This window comes from Mus caroli, unplaced genomic scaffold, assembly GCF_978045245.1.
Source record: "Mus caroli unplaced genomic scaffold, Mus_caroli_1 scaffold_15, whole genome shotgun sequence".
In the NCBI taxonomy this organism is placed as follows: domain Eukaryota; kingdom Metazoa; phylum Chordata; class Mammalia; order Rodentia; family Muridae; genus Mus; species Mus caroli.
This window is the reverse complement of record NW_028227270.1, coordinates 1,797,776-1,816,138: the sequence shown is the minus strand read 5'-3', so window position 1 is coordinate 1,816,138 and position 18,363 is coordinate 1,797,776. Positions and strand designations below refer to the sequence as shown.

The 18,363-nt window shown below is 44.6% G+C and overlaps 1 protein-coding gene across 1 annotated transcript; it reads right to left on the bottom strand.

Annotated features, from left to right (window-relative positions):
* Positions 1-1,782: 1,782 nt before the first annotated feature.
* Positions 1,783-18,035, bottom strand: Nim1k (NIM1 serine/threonine protein kinase). Its single transcript, XM_029468641.2, has 3 exons — positions 17,404-18,035; positions 3,981-4,249; positions 1,783-2,667 (listed from the first exon to the last, which is right to left on the bottom strand). The coding sequence occupies exons 1-3, from the start codon at positions 17,693-17,695 to the stop codon at positions 1,918-1,920; spliced, it is 1,311 nt and encodes a 436-aa protein (XP_029324501.1). The 5' UTR covers positions 17,696-18,035; the 3' UTR covers positions 1,783-1,917.
* Between the last annotated feature and the right edge of the window lie 328 nt (positions 18,036-18,363).

Below are 18,363 nucleotides of genomic sequence, written 5' to 3'. Positions count from 1 at the left end.
ATTGGAATTGACACCTGCTCAGGCTACGGCTGTGCATTTCCTGCCCACAGTGTGTCCTCCCAGCAGTTACCCTAAAAGAAAGAATACTTGATTCTTTGTCAGTGTATCTCCTAACACCATGTTGGAATCCCTCTGCATTCACACAGACCTCATTGCCGATGCCGCAAGTAGCTAGTACAAACAGAACATGACTGGCCTACTGCGCCAGATGGATTAGTAACCTGCAGGGTTGGTGTGTTCTCCAGCAGTGGGTGTGCGTGTTTTAACAATGGCTTAGATGTCTCTTGGTGTTTACGTTCACAGGTGTGGGAGCCAGAGGCTGGAAGTAAGGTGGACTCATTGCACAATCAGTGACTTGAAGGGTTTGTAATTCCTCCCAAACACCTAGGCTGAAGTAAATGAGCAGTTTGGGTTCTCAGGAGACAAGGAACTCTTGCTAATCTAAGACTAATGTGGCCATGTAGGCTGCCCATGAGAGTGGGCAAACAGGGTAGGAATGAAGATACAGCAGGCATTGATGAAGATAATTGACCCCAAGTATAACCTGTGATGATAGTGAGCATGCAGCGACAGCAGTTACAGTCTACCAGGGATAAGGCAATTGAGAACTAGGGTTCTTTCATGATGACAGTTTGGGTCAAGCTACTCTATGTAAACCAGTGGAAATGCTGGTCTAAGGTAAGGAAATGTTACCTCATGGAAGGAGATCCAGTTACAGCCACCAGACCAGCCGCAGTAATGACTGTAGCTCAGAGAGCCTCAAAGCCTGGCCCTGAACTAACAGCATCAGTGTCACCTGTTTAAACTGTACTTGCTCTTGTCCACCCAAGGATTCACTGAATCTAAGGACCTGTAGGTGGAACCCCCTGGGCTGGTAAAACAAATGTAATCCTGGTGGTTAGAACTTGACATTTACTGTTACAGCTCTGATAACCTGCTGTTCTGAGTCCTTCCAGGTCTCAGCCCCCTCCAAGAAGTATATTTAGCAGAGGGATTTAAATGGAGCAGGGGGTCTGGATAGACTTGTTAGCTTCTGTGCACTGCTTTGGGTCCTCCCTGCCATATTACTTCCTCCAGCTACTGATGCTGTAACCATTTCCATGCAAGTTTGAAAGGTTCGTACAAGGTCCTATTCGGAAGTACACTGCCTCGAGCCAGTGACCCTTTCCTTCTAGCTCTTAAGACTTTTTTTTTTTTTTTTTTGATACAAATCCCTGAGAAAGACAGAGAAACCACTTGGTACTCACTCAGCATTATCTGGAAATGCAGAGGGCACTGCACAATAGAGGCTCTGTTGTGGGGTCACTTCCCAAATACACTACATGAACGCCTTGGTCGTTGGCGCTCTTTGGAGGAATCTAATTTATAACCCTGGCTGTTGGGCATAATATTTACCTTCTTCAGCTCACTGTTGCTACTCCTTCATCCCTCCCAAGATACTGTTATCCTCTCAAAGTGGCCTCCCTTAAAGATCTAATCCAAAACTAGCAAGCTTCTAACATTAGATAACCTGGTGGGGAAGCCCGCATGGTATCCCCCAATTTGATATCTTCCTTTTAAAAACAAAAATAGTTGCTAGCAAGGGTCCACGTTGTGTATTAGAATATTCTACACACAAGGGAAGGGGACTTGCTCAGCTGTCTTGTTGTCACTTAAACAGTGCCTGGCACACAGCCCTAATTCCTTGTATTTCTCTATTAAATAAATGAAGGCTGAAGTATGACAAGAAGACAAAAAAAAAAAAAAAAAAAAAAAAACCGGCAAGACACACCAGCTTTTAGGCTAAGAGACTTTGTAGGGGGTATGCATATCTCAAATTTATTTAAAAATTACAAAAAATGTCCCCATTCAAATTGCGTACGAGAAAAGTTAAAAGCAGAAACTGCTCATGGCTAGCTCCCAGCTGCCTGATATAATTTATAAAATTGAACAAAATTTAGATGTGTGTCTTATGCCTCTGTAGACACGGGACCCTTTCTTTAAGTCCCTTTCTTTAGGTTCTGGTAGTATCATTATTGGCACACTTTCCAATGCTTTTCTTCTTTGCACTCGATGTAAAATGATTCTATAGACCCCCGTGATAGAGCTCCGAGCATCTCTCCCTTGGTTATTCCGGATATGTTCGTCTGTAATCCCCAAGTGTTCTAAAGTGCTCTTCACCTCGTTTTCTTCTTCTTTGAGGGTACTGGTTTCCGACAAATGTTTGGGATCCAGTTGGAACGGTTCCAAAGGGGTGGGGTATGGCACCCCTCGCATCCATTCATTGCTCATGATGTAGTTGATCCCATACCTCTCTGTGGGTGTGGGCTGAAGGACTCCTCGGATGAGCCGGTGGCAAGGCTCAGACACATGCTGGGGTATGGTGTAGGTACCCTCAAGGATGCTCTTCTTTAGTTTGGCCACGGTCTCCGCTCGAAATGGCATCGTGCCAGTCACCATGAAGTACAAAAGGACACCCAAGGCCCAGATATCCACATAAACACCAACGTAGTGTTGGTCTCGAAAGAGTTCTGGTGCCGCGTAGGGTGGAGATCCACAGAAAGTGTTCAGCATCTCGCCTTTCTTACTTACTGTGCTGAATCCAAAATCTCCCACCTTCACACAAGTCCTACTGGTATAAAAGACGTTTTCTGCTTTCAGATCTCTGTGAATAATTTGATTTTCATGCTGTGAAGAAACATGAGAGGACAGTCACTCTTAAGGTAAATGACCAAGTAGAAAATACATCTGTTTCTCTGCAAACAGAGAGTTGATGATTAGTAACCTCAGGAATTTAATAGAAAACAACTTAAATCATATTAGCAAACGCTGCCCTGACCTTTAACCCAGTGAGATGCTTGCATCACCACAAATAGACTGAAGGTTCGGGTCTTCCGTGGGGTTGAAGATTGGAATTTGTGCCACCCAGACTCTTGATTTCATGCCAGAAAAAAGACCCAGATCTTATGCAACTGCACAATTTTGAAATGCAATCAAATATTAAGCCTTGCTTTTTGAGGTCTTAACTGGTTTTTCTGAGTGCTCCCTTGACTGAGACCAAGAGCAGGAAGTCTTGGGACCTGTTCCCATCACCCAGATATACTCCTTTGGGTGGGCTCACATGATTTAGCAAAAGAGGAAGAGGTTCTTGCAACAGAGTCTGCAATATGTTTGGAGTACATGTCCCTTCCTGCCCTTACACTCTAAATTCAGGCAATAGTCTGGGGCACTTTGACCGATTTAGTTTTAAAGGCTTGGGTAAAGGTTTAATGCCATTTGTCCTAATGAACCCTTGGGGTTCAAAACACGGGCATCGTAAGCTAGTACTGGTCAAATCTACATTCAGTTCTGTGAGGTGTAATGCGAATGAGACGTCTGCATTAAGTGAGATGCTGACGTTTGCTTCCTAAGGCTGCTGTGGGGACTAACTGTATAAGCCACTGTGTGGGCAGTTGCTCAGCGTGGTCCTTTGCACAGGCCTGCAACTCAGCCTTTCTCTCTTCAGAGACCAGAGTGCAGGGAGAAGTGGTAGGCCAGGGGGCTTCTACAGAGCCCCAGCTGTGCTCCCTGCTGTAGACGCTGCTGTTCCTTCTCCTTGATATAGGGCAGTTAGACTCACAAGTCAAGTTCCTTCTGCGTGCCCAGCAGTATGGCTGGCCCTAGCGAGCACACAAGAAGAACGGACCTTGGAGCAATAACAAGCCATCTAAGAGGTACAATATGAGTCTGGAGAGGTGACTGTGGCCAATAAGAGAAGGATGCTCATCTGACTTCTCTGAGTGGCTTTTTTTTTTTTTTTTTTTTTTTTCCGATTTCTGGAGAAGCCGCAGGCCTGCTGTGTGCCAAGATCCTGGATGCTGCTTTGGAGGCAAGGACCATGGTCCCAGGCAGTCTGGCACTCTGTCATTTCAGAGCCAACTCTCTGGGATGATGATGTGAAAGTGAACCAAGGTCCCACGTTCCCGGTTCCTGTGGCAGGCGGAATGGGAGCCCCTGCTTACCATGTGCTTCACGGCAGACAGGATCTGGGAGAAGATGAGCTTGCTTTCCGGTTCAGAAAGCTTCCCCTCGGTGCTTATTTTTCCAAAGAGCTCCCCACCTCCTGCATACTCCATCACTAGGTGGAGCTTGGACAGTGTCTCCACGACTTCATAAAGGCGGACGATGTTGGGATGGTGCAACTTTTCCATGCTGGAAATCTCTCTGGATAACAGCCTCTGGGTTTTCTGGTCTAACTTGGTTTTGTCCAGAATCTTAATGGCCACCTTTTCTGGAAAGAAAAAGGGAGATAAAGGGGTGTTGTTGTTGATGATGATTTGTTATAATGGGAAAGTGGGTATAAAGCTGGAGGGTTCTGGGTGGTCTCCTTTATTCTATTAGACATAGAGGTTCAGTGGTTCCCAAATCAATGGAAATTAAAAAAAAAATAATCCTCAAGTCCATATCAATATCTACATACAGGCCTGGACGACAACTCTTGCCTTGCCAAGGAGTTTTCACTTGGAATCTTCACCGGGTAAAGCTAAAACTCCTTTGCTTAGCTCAGAGAGCACTCCTGGTCAGAACTGGCTTGTCTCTTCAGTGTCATTGTCTGTGGTCCCTGTCCAGCTTCCCCTCCAACTTTCCCCTTTAACCTGGTGTTCTTGAGACAACAAACATCTACAGGTGGGAGCATTCACCCATTGTTGTTCAGATCATTCTGTCCCCAGTCTTCACTCAGTTCAACCCTCATGGTCTTGTAAGGCTAGCCCTGTAGTTATCCTATCCCAGGAGGTCTCCCATGGCACCCACTTGAGACCATCATGACACCCAGGCAGGCAATGGGTGTTCAAGAGCACACAATCTCAGCTCACTAGCTTATACACACTGCCTTCCCTATTATTCTCACCCTCCCTGTAGGGACTGTGGCTTATTTTACTTTATCTATATGCCTGACATATAAAGTCCAGGACACAGGCACATTCTATGTTGTGTTGTTGGTGAAGGGTTAAAGAAATAGGTCCGGAGCCAGGCACTTGGGTGGCAGAGGCAGGCAGATTCACTACAGAGTGAGTTCCAGGACAGCCAGGGCTACACAGAGAAACCCTGCCTTGATACAAACAAACAAAAACAAACAAACAAAACAACAACAACAAAACAAAACAAAAGAAAAAAGAAATTGGCCCATCACTGTGTGACTGGAGGGAAGACTGCCTGGTGCAATGGTTCTGGACAGGAGTTTAGGATAATGTGTTGAAATCATGATTACATTCTTTAATCCAGCCATTTCACTTTTTGCAATTAATCCTAAAGGAACACCTGATATGTGTACAAGGGTGCATGTGTTCTAGAGGACAGCAAGCAGCCAGCAAGAGACGGTTAAAGTGTGGTTCATCTTTGTTTATAATGATAGGTCCCCAAATGATGTCAATCTACACTTGTCTGCACTTACGCTAGATATATAAGACATAAGAAAAACACTAATATTCACTTGTATAGAAAAATATGATGAAGCTGGGCATTGGTGGCGCATGCCTTTAATCCCAGCACCTGGGAGGCACAGGCAGGCGAATTTCTGAGTTCGAGGCCAGCCTGGTCTACAGAGTGAGTTCCAGGACAGCCAGGGCTATACAGAGAAACCCTGTCTCAAAAAACCAAAAAAAAAGAAAAAAAAAGAAAAAAGAAAAATATGGTGAGACATTTCATTAAAATGTTTAGAAGAATTCTCTACTTTTTTTTTTTTTATTAAAGGGTCTCTTGCATTCCAGGATGGCTTTGAACTCACTACACAGTCAAAGATAACCTTGAATTTCTTATCCTCATACCTTCATCTCCCAATTGCTAAAATTATAGGTGTATGCTACTAATGTCTAAAATTTTTGCATGGCTGTGATTTAAGATGGAATTTGTATGCTGTCTGAGCACTTGGCCTACTGACCTACCCTCCCAACCACAGATGGTTTACCTATACATTTTGTATTGATTACCAGTACTTGTAACCTTTCTATAAAATCAACCATAGGACGAAAATGGTTATCATTAAAAATAAATGAATCTTGAGTTCATAATAAAACATCATTTTGCTATTGTTCAAATATGGCCAGACTATCCAGAAAGAGGTTGGCAGACAAGTTAGAAGAGACGGTGACAGACTGTTTGACCTACTTGCAACATGTCTGCTTCAAAGAACTTTGGCCCAGTGTTATTGGCATGAAATAGATACTACTTACTCAAAGCACGGGTGTTATTAGTGTGTCAAAGGTCTGAATTGACCTTTCTGAAATGGATGGGGGTAGTAATGGTGCCTAATGTGTGGGGTGGCTGCTTCTTCTGTTGGAAGCAATATTAAGCAGCAAAGAGGCAAACCATAAATAATTAAGTCCCAGTTTGGCTATGTCTACAGGCTATCAGTCCAGCCAATGGGCTTCCTTGCTCATCTTCTGAGCATCCTTCTTCCTTGGCCACAGCTTTTCTACTGTTCAGTGGTTAGTGTCGAGTGCCTCATGCTGTTTCCCTGAACCAACATTTTGTACTGTCTATTGGATGAGCTGTTAATGCAAGAGCTAAAATCCCACCTTTTACGTTCACAATCTCTACAGGAGACTTTCCCTCTGTGTTCTTCCCTCTGTGTCTCAGTACCGATCTCTGCGGGCCCTTTACCTCCGAACACTCTGAGTGTCCACAGTGCGTGGTGGTGGTGGTGGGACCTCAGTCTCCCTTCCATAGAAGCCCCCTGTGCCCTCCAGGCAAAGCACAGATCCCATGTGACTTAACATTGAGAAGCACAGGACTAATGTAGGTCAGGACAAGTGCTATGGGTGGGTGGGGGTGGGGTGAGTGCCTTTTTAGACACTACTCCAGGGTGCCTTAACTGCATCATCTCATGTTAAAGCACATGGGAATCTGTGCTCTGCCTCGTAACACAAATGGAAAATGAAATAAATCATTACTAAAGCCAGGTGTGGTGGTGCACACCTTTAATCCCAGCACTTGAAAGGCTGAGCCAGGCAGATTTCTGTGAGTTCAAGGCTAGCCTAATCTACATAGAATTCCAGGATGGACAGGACTACATAGAGGGATCCTGTCTCAATCAATCAATCAATCAATCAATAATTTTTTTAAAAAATTAAAGCTCTGTTATTCTAAATTGTTCCTCACTGGTAGAAATGTCTGTCCCTCTAAGGAACTCAGACTTCATATCTACGCGTATATGTACAGATGGTGCCTGTCCGGGTCACAGGACAACCTTGGATGTCATTTCTTAAGCTCCTTCCACCTTCTCTCATTGTCTTGTACCTTTGCCACGAAGGCTAGGCTAGCTGAATCTTCCTTCCGAGGATCTCCAAATCTCCCCTTTCACCTCCTCACCCCCAATCCTGGTATTTACAAAAGATGGCTGGCGTTTTATGTGGGTTCTGGGAATCCAAACTCAGGGGCTCACCTGGAAGAGGCAAATGCTCTACCAGCCGAGCCAGCTCCCCATCCCCTATCTCCTCTTTAAACACATATTCAGGGAGTGTATACTATGCATTAAGCACGGAGAAGACAAGAACTGTTCTTACAACCCAGTGAGAGAGAAGGACTTTGTGAATAGCCCTTAGGATATTTATGGTTAACATTGGAAGGGGGTCAGAATAAGAAATGGCATGGCCCCTCTGAGTGAGAGACTAGGAGGTGAGGGAGAAGTCCAGGGGATGGTCCATGTGTTGGCCTACACGAGATGCAGCATTTGTACTAGAGAGGCTGAGGGGACTCCTCTATAATAGAGATGGAGAGTGATGATAGTGATCTCAAAATTATCCAGGAAGACTAGAAGGGTGAGGTAACCGACACAGTCATAGAGCCTGTGTTAGGGAAGACAGCCTTGGGAAAGCCAAGGCTTTATACAGTGTGTCATCATGACCTTGACTCCAGTTGTAGAAAAGAGTGGTCTGACTTCAGTGTGGGCAGAGGAGTAGCTGGCTCCTCTTGGTGCTGCTGGGAGGTTTGAGAGGACAAACTGCTCTTTCTCTATGTCTGATACAAACTCTGACACGGATTGGGAGGTGGTGTCACCTGCTTCTCATTCCAGCACTCAGGTAGGGAGCAGGCAGGCCAACCTGGGCTACAGAACAAGCTCCAGGACAGCTAGGACTACACAGGGAAAGCTTGTCTTGAAAAACCAAACCAAACCAACAAAGAAAAACCTCTGATATGGGTCCCTCCTAGTGGGTAGCACATTCTTTCAACTCAGATTTACAAGTTTGGATGTCTCTAGTGGTAAGGAGAAAGGGTGGGTTGTTGAGGCAGTGGGGCTGCAGAAACAGGAGGACTGCCACTGCTACTCAACTCCAAATGGCCATTGCTATTTTCACCACAGATCTGATGCTCTTGGATTTTACTGTTTTTTGTTTGTTTGTTTGTTTGTTTTCAAGAGAATCCAGAAATCTGCACATTTATTAGAAGGCTTCAAATTATTAAGTATCCATAAGTAATTCCTCTAAACTTTCTTCCTTTTGCATCATCTCTTTCCCTTTTAATTATTACTCTCTTAAAAGCCAATGAGCTTTTTTTACACAGGTTTACCATGAGTTAGTCCCTAGCTCCATCCTCCTGGGGATGACAGCATAGAGCACCTTTCATCTGCTAGCTCTTCTCCACCATTGCTATGCTGCCATGAGAAATTAGTATACTGACTCAATTCACTAAATATTTGTTTAATATTTATAATAAAGGTGTGGGGGGGGACTAAAAGTTACAGCATGATACAGTATCTGATGCCAAGGAGCTCTAAACTAAAACCCAGGGAAGGTTTGAATGAAAATGGCTCCCATAGACTCATTATATGAATGTTTGGTCTCCAGTTGGTACAACCATTTGGGAAAGACTAGGAGGTGTGTCTTTGCTGGAGGAGGTGTGTCACTGGGAGGTGAACTGTAAGGTTTCAAAAGCCCAGGCCATTCCTAGTTGTTCTTCCTAGCTCTCTCTTGCTTCATGCTTATGGATAGGGATGTAAAAGCTTTTAGCTGATGATGCTCTAGTACCATGCCTGCCTGCCTGCTTGCAGCCATGCTCTCAGACATGATGGTTATGGACTCATCCCCTGACACTGTGAAACCCAATAAACTCTTTTTTTTTTTTTTTTTTTGGGTTTTTCGAGACAGGGTTTTTCGAGACAGGGTAGCTCTGGCTGTCCTGGAACTCACTTTGTAGACCAGGCTGGCCTCGAACTCAGAAATTCGCCTGCCTCTGCCTCCTGAGTGCTGGGATCAAAGGCATGCGCCACCACGCCAGGCCCAATAAACTCTTTTATAAGTCACCTTAGTCATAGAGTAGTGTCACAGCAATCAAAAAGTGACTAAGGCAAAACCCAAGGGTTTCCCCTGAATCTTTGATTTTTTATTTATTTATTATTATTATTATTATTTTGCTAAGCCTCAAATCTTTCCTTACCCTCATGAATCTTCATGTCACTGTTTCACAACTCTACTAGTAGATCTGTTCCTTCTCATGCAAGGTACTATTTTCTGCTAAGTCATTACTTCTGAAAACATAGTCAACTCTATGTATTCCTCTCCCTTTCCTTATCTGGTCTTGCCCATCCAATGGCCCAGAGATTTTAAATATTCTTGTTCGAATTTCTACTTCAAAATTTTAGGTATGTATGGTATTTTATATGTATGTATGTTCACACTCATGCATGGAATGGATGCCATGTGTGTGTATGTGGGGGAAGGGTAGGGAGGCTGGAGGTCAGATTGAGTTGAGTCAAGTGTCTTCCTCAATATGTCTCTATTTTGTTGAGGCAGGGTCTCTAGCTAGACCAAGCCCACAAATTCAGCTAGTCTAATTAGCCACCTTGCTCTGTGGATTCCTGCAGACATTGCAGATTGAGCCACGTGGCTTGTATGTGAGTCCTGAATATCTGATCTAGTCCTCACACTCGCAATGTAAGCACTTTATCCACTGAACCACCACACCCGCCTGGTTTTGGATATTCTAAATCATTTTTTAACCACACCCTTCCTCTCCATCCTCCTTGCCTCTCCCTTAGTCTCAGTGGGCATCATTGTTCATTCATCTGGATCATTCCACTGGCTTGAGTTCACCCTGATCACTGAAGTCACATCACATCAATTACTCCTTCACAGTCTTCAATGGTTTTCTGAATCCTAAACGACAAAACTCAGTCTAGCAAGAGTCTTTGTGAGAAGGCCAATGTTTACATTATCATCACCACCCATGTTCTTCCCTGTCACTCTGCAGGCACCTCTGCCCAGCTCTGTTGAACCACATCTATACTGCCCTCATGGTTTCTCACTTGCAGGTACTTTACAGATCTTTCTTCCTCGAGCTTTTCCCACTTCGTCCTGGGAAACAAATCTCAGGACCCACTGCAGGCCTTTCTAGATTCTACCCGAGTCCCAGTGATCCCACTCTTGTAGCCTGCCCCAGGGACAAGATGGACTAACTGCTTTTCATCAGTCTCCTCTAAACAGCTGTTAGTACCCATAAGACAAAAGATGCACCATTTCTGTAGTCTTCAGAACAAAGCATACACTCAGGAGACATTTAGTATACATTGTTTGGTTGTTTTTAATGGTAATTGGGGAGATGGGTCAGTGGGTTAATGCTGTGGACACATGAGGACCCAAGTTTGTATCCCCAGCACCCAATGAAAGCTATACCCCTCATGCTACAGGGAGGAGAGACAGGTGGGTCCCCCTGGGCCTGCTGGGAAGCCAATCTCGCTAAAACAGTGAGTTCTAAGTCTATTGACAGAGTGAACAATGTAAGCAAAATTAACATGGGCACTTATGGTTAGTAGATACTGGACTCATGATTTGTAAAAGAAAGAGGAGGAGATGAAGTTAGAAAAGGGGTGGGGGCCTGAGAGGAACGGGAGGAGAAATCAGTGTGTATTTATGGATACAATAAATACATTGTATTCATGTATGAAATTACCAAAGAGTACATTTTTAAATGTTCTTATAGGTGAAGAGAGAGAAAGGAAGAGATTCCAGTGTCAACCTCCAGCCCCAACACAAAAGTACAGGTGAGCACACCCACACACACACGTGCACATACATACATGACACACACAAATAAACAATCACAAAAAGAAAGAAAGAAAGAAAGAAAGACAGAAAGAAAGGAAGGAAGGAAAGAAGGAAGGAAGGAAGGAAGGAAGGAAGGAAGGAAGGAAGGAAGGAAGGAAGGAAGGAAGGAAGGAAGGAAGGGAGAAGTAGACCAATCAGTGAACACACTGAAGGAGAAAAGGCAAAGCCAAGAGAAAGAGGGAGGAGGTCACGAAGGGCCAAGACCAAGAAAGGCTCAGCCACCTTCGTTTTCTTTAATCTTTGTTGCAGACAACAGATGGGACATAAAACATTCAGGAGCTCGGGGCATCATTGCTTTTAAGAAACTTCTAGTCAGACTAAAAGGGGGCGGTCATGATGGCTCTCAGCCTACCTTATCTCCCTCCAGATCCCAAAAGAAGCTGCTCTGTCGGCTATGAAAATAAGCCTCCAGAAGAGAGGTCACCTTCTTTCTGGAGACCCAAAGCAGCTGGTGTCTTTGTTATTATTGTTGTTATTATTTTATCCTTAGCCACTGACCTGAGAACTTCAAGGGCATCAAAACGCTGTTCCCTAGAAAACCTCATGACAATTCTGGCAAAGCTGGCCTTATACAGGAGCCACATCTTTGCAAACAACTATTCATTTCCCTGGCCTCTTTTGCACACGCCATAACCAGAGGTGACATTGTACCTTTGATAACAGGATTAGGCTATGGGGATTGGGCACAAGAAGGGCATGGAAGCCTTACAAAGCACCACCTACACAGCAGTATTTGTTCTCTGAAGCCCAGGCAGATGGGCATGAAGTTAACTTTATAATATATCAGGCAGGAAGCCACGCAATTCATATAAACATTGATCATCATTTTTTTCTCAGCTAACAGCTCCATCTACCAAATGTCTACACCATTGCCTTACGCCTGCCTTGTGGGTTTCTCACAGCTTAGCTGGTTATTCTATACGTGGTAGATACACTTACCAGCAGTATCTTCTTTGCTCTCCTTAGAGATGCTACGACCTTTAGGTCTGCTGAGAGAGGGTGGGCATGTGGTCCTAAGAACTGTAACAGCCTTCACCATCACAGCTGGCCAGTGAACAAACATATTTTCTTTTCAGAATTGGAACTGAGATTGACTGGGACTAGTGGAATGGGGACGGGCAATATAGGGGAGGCTATGGAACTTGAGCTAGCAACCACAATTCCTGGCCAAGATGCACCATGGATAATAAACACTAAGAGTCATCCTGTTCAAAGAAGTAGAGAGATATTTATCATGATGACAAATACCATGGTAACAAAGATAAAATGTTATCATGGAAAGCCATGAAATTCCAGGAAGACTTCAAATCTCGTGAGTGAGAAGATTGAGACTCTGCTGCAGGCTTTCACACCTCCTTGCATTTGAGCGAGTTTGAACAGATCTATGTTCCTGGAACTGTGTCATAAATGGCTCAGGCCTGAAGAATCTAGCTTTGAAAGAAGTCTAATGAATATGCTCCATGTGCTTGGTTTAGCGTATGGTATGTAGCATATTTGTTCTGGTTAGATCTTTGTTAACTTTACACAGGCTAGGATCATCTGGGAACACAGAACATCAATTGCGATCAACTCTGAAAATACCCCCATCAGATTGGCCTATGGGCAAGTATTTCCTTCCTTCCTTCCTTCCTTCCTTCCTTCCTTCCTTCCTTCCTTCCTTCCTTCCAAGATTTATTTATTTATATGAGTACACTGTAGCTGTCTTCAGACACAGCAGAAGAGGGCATCAGATCCCATTACAGATGGTTATGAGCCACATGTGGTTGCTGGGATTTGAACTCAGGACCTCTGGAAGAGCAGTCTTAACCACTGAGCCATCTCTCCAGCCCAGTAAGCATTTTCTTAATTAATGATTAATGTAGGAAGGCCTGAGCCACTGTGCGCATACTGTGGGTGGGCCACCCTTGGGCAGATGGTCCTGGGTTGTATAAGAAAGCAGACTGAGCAAGCCAGTAAGCAGCGCCCTTCTCTGGCCTCTGCTTCAGGTTCCTGCCTTGAATTCCTACCTTGGCTTCCATCAGTGATGGGCTTTGATTGGGATGTGTAAACCAAACAAAACTTTCCTCCCCAAGCTGCTTTTGGTCAGAATGTTTTATCACAACAATAGAAAGCAGACTCTAATAATATTACATACTTATAAATCTTCTCCATACAACAATCCTAAGGAACTACTACAACCCAGTGCTTGTCTCGCTTTACACGTGGGAGAACACGCAGAACGGAGACAGAGCTTTTTTTGTAGCCACACAGATAGAAAAACAAAGAATCACAATTCCAAGAAAACCAGACTAACTCCAAAGTCCATGAGTCCCTCGGGACTGCCCTGCCTTTTTCCGTGAGTCATGATACCTCTTTTCTCCTGGACATTGTTTGAGGGGAGAAAGACAGACAGGAAGTCAGCTGTAAGAAGACTCCATGCTGCTTTCGTGAGACGTGGTTACTGTTACATTTTGGCTATGGCATGTCTTAGAGACTTGGTCCTTGGTCCATGATGCTTCTGGGAGGTAGCAGAAGCTTAAGAGGTGGGGCTTCCTGGGATGATGTTAGGCATTGAGAGTGACCCCTTGAAGGGGACAGTGGAACCCTGGTCTCTCTGCATGTCTCCCCTCTTGCTTCTAGGCTGCATGCAATGAGCAGCTTTATCTAGTATAACTCCTACTGAGCTGTATTGCCTCACCACAGGGCCAAAGGCAACAGGATCAACTAAGCAAGGACTGAAATTTCTTAAAGTATAAATGAAACAAACCTTTCCCCCTCAAAGCTTTATTATGTCAGGCATTCTGTCATAATACGACAAAGCTGGCTAACACAGTTACATACTTGTGTTGTTCCTGGCTGTTTTCCTGTTTGTTTGACAAAATCACTGCTTGGGAGTACTATGAAAGTGGGGAGAGTGTCCAGAGTCTAAAAGCGGCATCGGTAGCAGCTAACTTTGGCTAGCTTGTCGGAGGCACGGTAGGAGAGACGTGCCTCTTCAACGTTATTCCAAATGCCAAGGAAGCCTCGTGAAGTAGGATAGAAAGCCAGTTGCATACCCAGCTTTGTTGTAATGTGGGAGCAGCCAGGTCTGGACCTTTGCTTCCTCATCTATAAGACAGAAGAGACTGGATAACACCATGGTTTCCTAATGTGAAGCCCTTAAGATTCACAAGGCACAAAATGATTGTCATGCACAGGCAGCCTTAAGTAGCCTTCAACCACATAAAATGTTATTACAGAATCAAAATGTTATTCTAGCCCATTCTCCTAATCAATGCAAAAAGAAAGCTGTGTATTGGTTGTTTTACTCAATTACTTTGGTTAGTTCATAATTTCTTCTTAAAACTTTAAAATCGGAGGCTGGAGAGATGGCTCTGTGGTTAAGAGCACCGAGTGTTCTTCCGAAAGTCCGGAGTTCAAATCCCAGCAACTACATGGTGGCTTACAACCATATGTAACGAGATCTGATGCCCTCTTCTGGTGTGTCTGAAAATAGCTACAGTGTACTTCCATATAATTAATAATAAATCTTTAAAAAAAACTTTAAAATCTGTTCCTGTTTATTTTACCACTATATTATTACATCCAAATTTTTGCCATTACTTTCTTCACAACTGATGTTTTCCCCCATTATTGTAACATTAATTTCCTTTTAAAGTAGTTGATTTAAATACAAAATAAACTTATGGGTTTTTTGTTTTTTTTTTTGAGAGCTGCTGTTTATTGAGTAGCAACTATAGACCCTAAACTTCACATGTTATCTAACGAATTTAAGAATCATGGTCTGTAATTTATTAACAATACAACTGAAAACAAAGTAGTTTGCATGAAGTCAGATGCCTGCTTGAGCTGGTGAGACAAATCTTCCTGATCCTCAAGTCAAAGCTCAGCCTGCAGTGAGTACTCGCTCCCATCCCCCATGTCCTCTGACAAGTTCTACCCCTGAGCTACACTCACAGCTACCACACAGAGCCGGGCACATCAGGGAACTTGCTCAGCCTTCTGCAGGCTGCAGGCTTCTGTAGCATGGGTGTGGCCTTTTCTCTCCGGGTATGGCTTTATCCAAGGTCTCCTCTACTCTCCCTAACCATGATATCTGTCTCAACTTCTGGCCCCTTACCTCCTTGTCTTTTCTTTCATTCTGTTCTAGATGACTGAAAAGTCACAGCCCTCCCGGTTAGATCTGCATTGCTAGTCTAGATGTAATCTAATGCTGGGCAGTGGCTTACACCTTTAATCCCAGCGCCTTGGAGGCAGAGGCAGGTGGACCTCTGAGTTGCACTAAAAAGCACCCAAACCAAGTCTAGATATAGTTTTATGAATAAAGCTTTAAAATTTGCCCCTGAAGTTTGACACTGTGTATTGAAACTTTCCATTGTGTCTTCTGAATAACAGAACCAACGCCTAGGAATACATGTAGAGACAGTGTTGAATATTGCTTACCCCAAAATGGCGAGCACCTGAGGTGATAAATGTCCCTGTACGATCATTGCATAATATATGTGTGTGTGCATGTGTGTATGTTATTCTGATTCCCAAAAATATGTAGACTTATTGCGTAACTAAGTTAAAATTTATTTTTAAAGGAAAAGAAAAAGGCCAGAGAGCTGGCTGGGGTCACTGGCTGCTCTTCCAGAGGTCCCAGGTTTGTTTCCAGCACCCACGTGGCAGCTATCAACCACCTGTAACTTTAGTTCCAAGGGATCCAATCCCCATTTCTGGCCTCTGTAAAGACCAGGCATACATGTGGTACACTGACATACATGTAATAAATACTGATACACATGAAACAAAATAAAAATAAATATTTCTTTTTTTTTTCAAGACAGGGTTTCTCTGTGTTGTCCTGGCTGACCTGGCACTCGCTCTGTAGACTAGGCTTGTCTCAAACTCAGAGATCTTGCCTGCCTTTGCCTCCCCATTGTCAGGATTAAAGGAATGTGCCACCATTCCTATCTAAAAATAAATCTTCTAAAAAACTAAAATAAGAAAAATTCACTGAGAAAATGAGTATATTTAAAACCACTCCAGGGCTGAGGTGTAGCTTAGTGGTAGAGTGTTCAGTTACAATGTACTTGGCCCTAGGTTTGGTTCTCAGCACCACAGGCACACATACAAACCACTGTACATGAAATGCTAACTATCAGGACTGGTGGCACAGGCCTGTAATTCCATGTACTTAGGAGACTGGGGCCAGAGAATAAAGAGTTCATGATATGTTTGAGCTACAGAATGAGTTCAATACTGGTCTTGACAACTGAAGGAAAGAAACCCTGACTCAAAAGAATAAAATGGTGAAATTAGCATCCCAACAAGTCTGGGGATGAGAAGTCTCCGGAGCATCACCCAGCAGAGTTGGAAGTCACAGTCCATAGGGAGTACAGGTGAACTGGTCTTGGTTTATATTAGGATGAAATTCTGTTGAAAAGGAGACTTCGATTTATCTTCAATTGCACAAAGGCAAGATGGATGTACCTGAAAAATCTTGCCAATAACTAGTATTGATTGATCATTTACTCATTCCTCCTGACACCCAGTGAGGCAAACACTGTTACTGGATGCATTTGCCAATGCAAACTGAGAGAGGTATTTTAACTTACAGGGAAGACTAAGGTAGCTGAGATGCAGAAGTGTGAACCCAGATACCCAGGAGGCTTTCAAATGGGGCGGAAGATTTGATGCTCCAGTGACCTCTGAGTGTATGTGCCAATGTGCCAGTGTGTTGGGGGTGATGCTTTTTATTTGGCTGTGCTAGGGATTGAACTCAGGACCTTGCATATGCTGGGCAAGTCCCATACCACTGTGCTATATTAGGTCTGTTACTTTTTCTTCAGGGGTAAAACAGATTAAAAGGTCATGAGACTAAACTGAAAGCAAAAGTTATCTCTGACAGAAGAAAGGACTTTGGGGCATGGTAACAGGGTAGGTCAAGGAGACATCAGGAAGGGTCTCTGGAGGGGGACCCTGAGCTTCAGATGGTGGTTTCAGCATACTCACTGGCCAGTGTTTTTCTCCCATAAGCCAATTCCTAGCTTTAACTAAGCTCGGCTAACTCTGGGAAAGGGTCCAGTTAGGGTAGGCTAGTCCCAGGCCAACCAGTAGCTGCCAAGTGTGAAGATTCAAGAGTCATTGGGAACATCTACAAAGAAGACTAAAGGAGAAGAGTCCCTGAGAGCAAGCCCTTCATTTCCCAAGAAAGGGAGTAGTCTGTCTGGTTGGTTCGAGGGGACCTTGGAACCTATATTTAGAGACCTAATGGTCTAGGTCTTCTGTATAATTCCAGGCCATTGTTTATGACACACCAGTACAAACCAAACGTGGCCTTAACTAGCCTTCTAAACCCCACCCCCAATTAGTCCCATCCTACCTTTGGTTAGGGAGTGAATCCCCAGCTTGACCTGGGAAAAGTTTCCGCTTCCGATCTCCCCTCGAATCCGATAGAAGCCAATGCGTTTCCCCAGCGAGATCTCCCTCACCACCTTCTCATCCTGGCACATGTCCTGAGTCAGTTTCTCGAAGGGTGTCAGCTGGCGCTGCTGGTCCTCCTCGCTGTCCTTGCCGCCTTCGGTCTGACAGCTGCTTTCCACGCTGTCCCTCCGCTCCCACCTGTCACAATGTGTGTTCACCAGGCCGCCTCCATTCACAAACACTGCTGTCATCGTCTATGCAGGCTCATGGCTCCATCTCAGCCCAGAGCCACTGTCAGGGCAGCTTGCAGGGCAGGCAGCGGGGTGGCGAGTGAGGAAAGCTTGAGTTGAGGCCTCCGGGAGCACAGTGTCCATGAGGGAGGGAGAGCCGAGCGAAGAATCCTCGTGGAGACCCAGGGACCAGAGAGAGCGCCCACACAGCCCAGCAGGGCTTCACTCCAGGCGCTTCTTGCCTTCCCTCACCTCGGATTTCTAAGCTGTAGCTGTACAACCAGATGCACATTCAGTTACCATAACTCCTCCTGAGGTGGAACCTGATGCTCTGTGGTAGATGGCTGCGACTGGGGGGGGGGGGGGGGCGACACGACAAAGGCTCCACTCTGTTAATTCCCTGTGGAACCAGGCAGTCTTGCGCTCCCAAGTGTAAAAGCCCCTTGGCGGCCCCTGAGTCCCTGCAGCGGGGGATCATCGCTGACCTTCATTTTTCTGGTTTTGTTTTGTTTTTTTCTCTTGCTGTTAAGTCGCAAGGCCCCGGGGACTTAAGAATCTGAAAGCCAGAAGAGCCTTTGGTTAACACAGGCAGCCAGAGAAGGATTAAGTCTCTCCACAATGTCACTTTAGCCGGCCTTTATTTAGATGAGCCGTCTTCTAAGCCCTGAGCTGTCCTGAAAATTTGGCAG

Excerpts from the sequence above, each read along its gene's own strand:
- Nim1k (XM_029468641.2), bottom strand. The coding sequence starts at position 17,695 with ATGACAGCAGTGTTTGTGAATGGAGGCGGCCTGGTGAACACACATTGT. Across the intron at positions 4,250-17,403 it reads GATTCACTCCCTAACCAAAG|AAAAGGTGGCCATTAAGATT; the intron begins GTAGGATGGGAC and ends TTTTCTTTCCAG. Across the intron at positions 2,668-3,980 it reads TGTCTGCCGTGAAGCACATG|CATGAAAATCAAATTATTCA; the intron begins GTAAGCAGGGGC and ends GTTTCTTCACAG.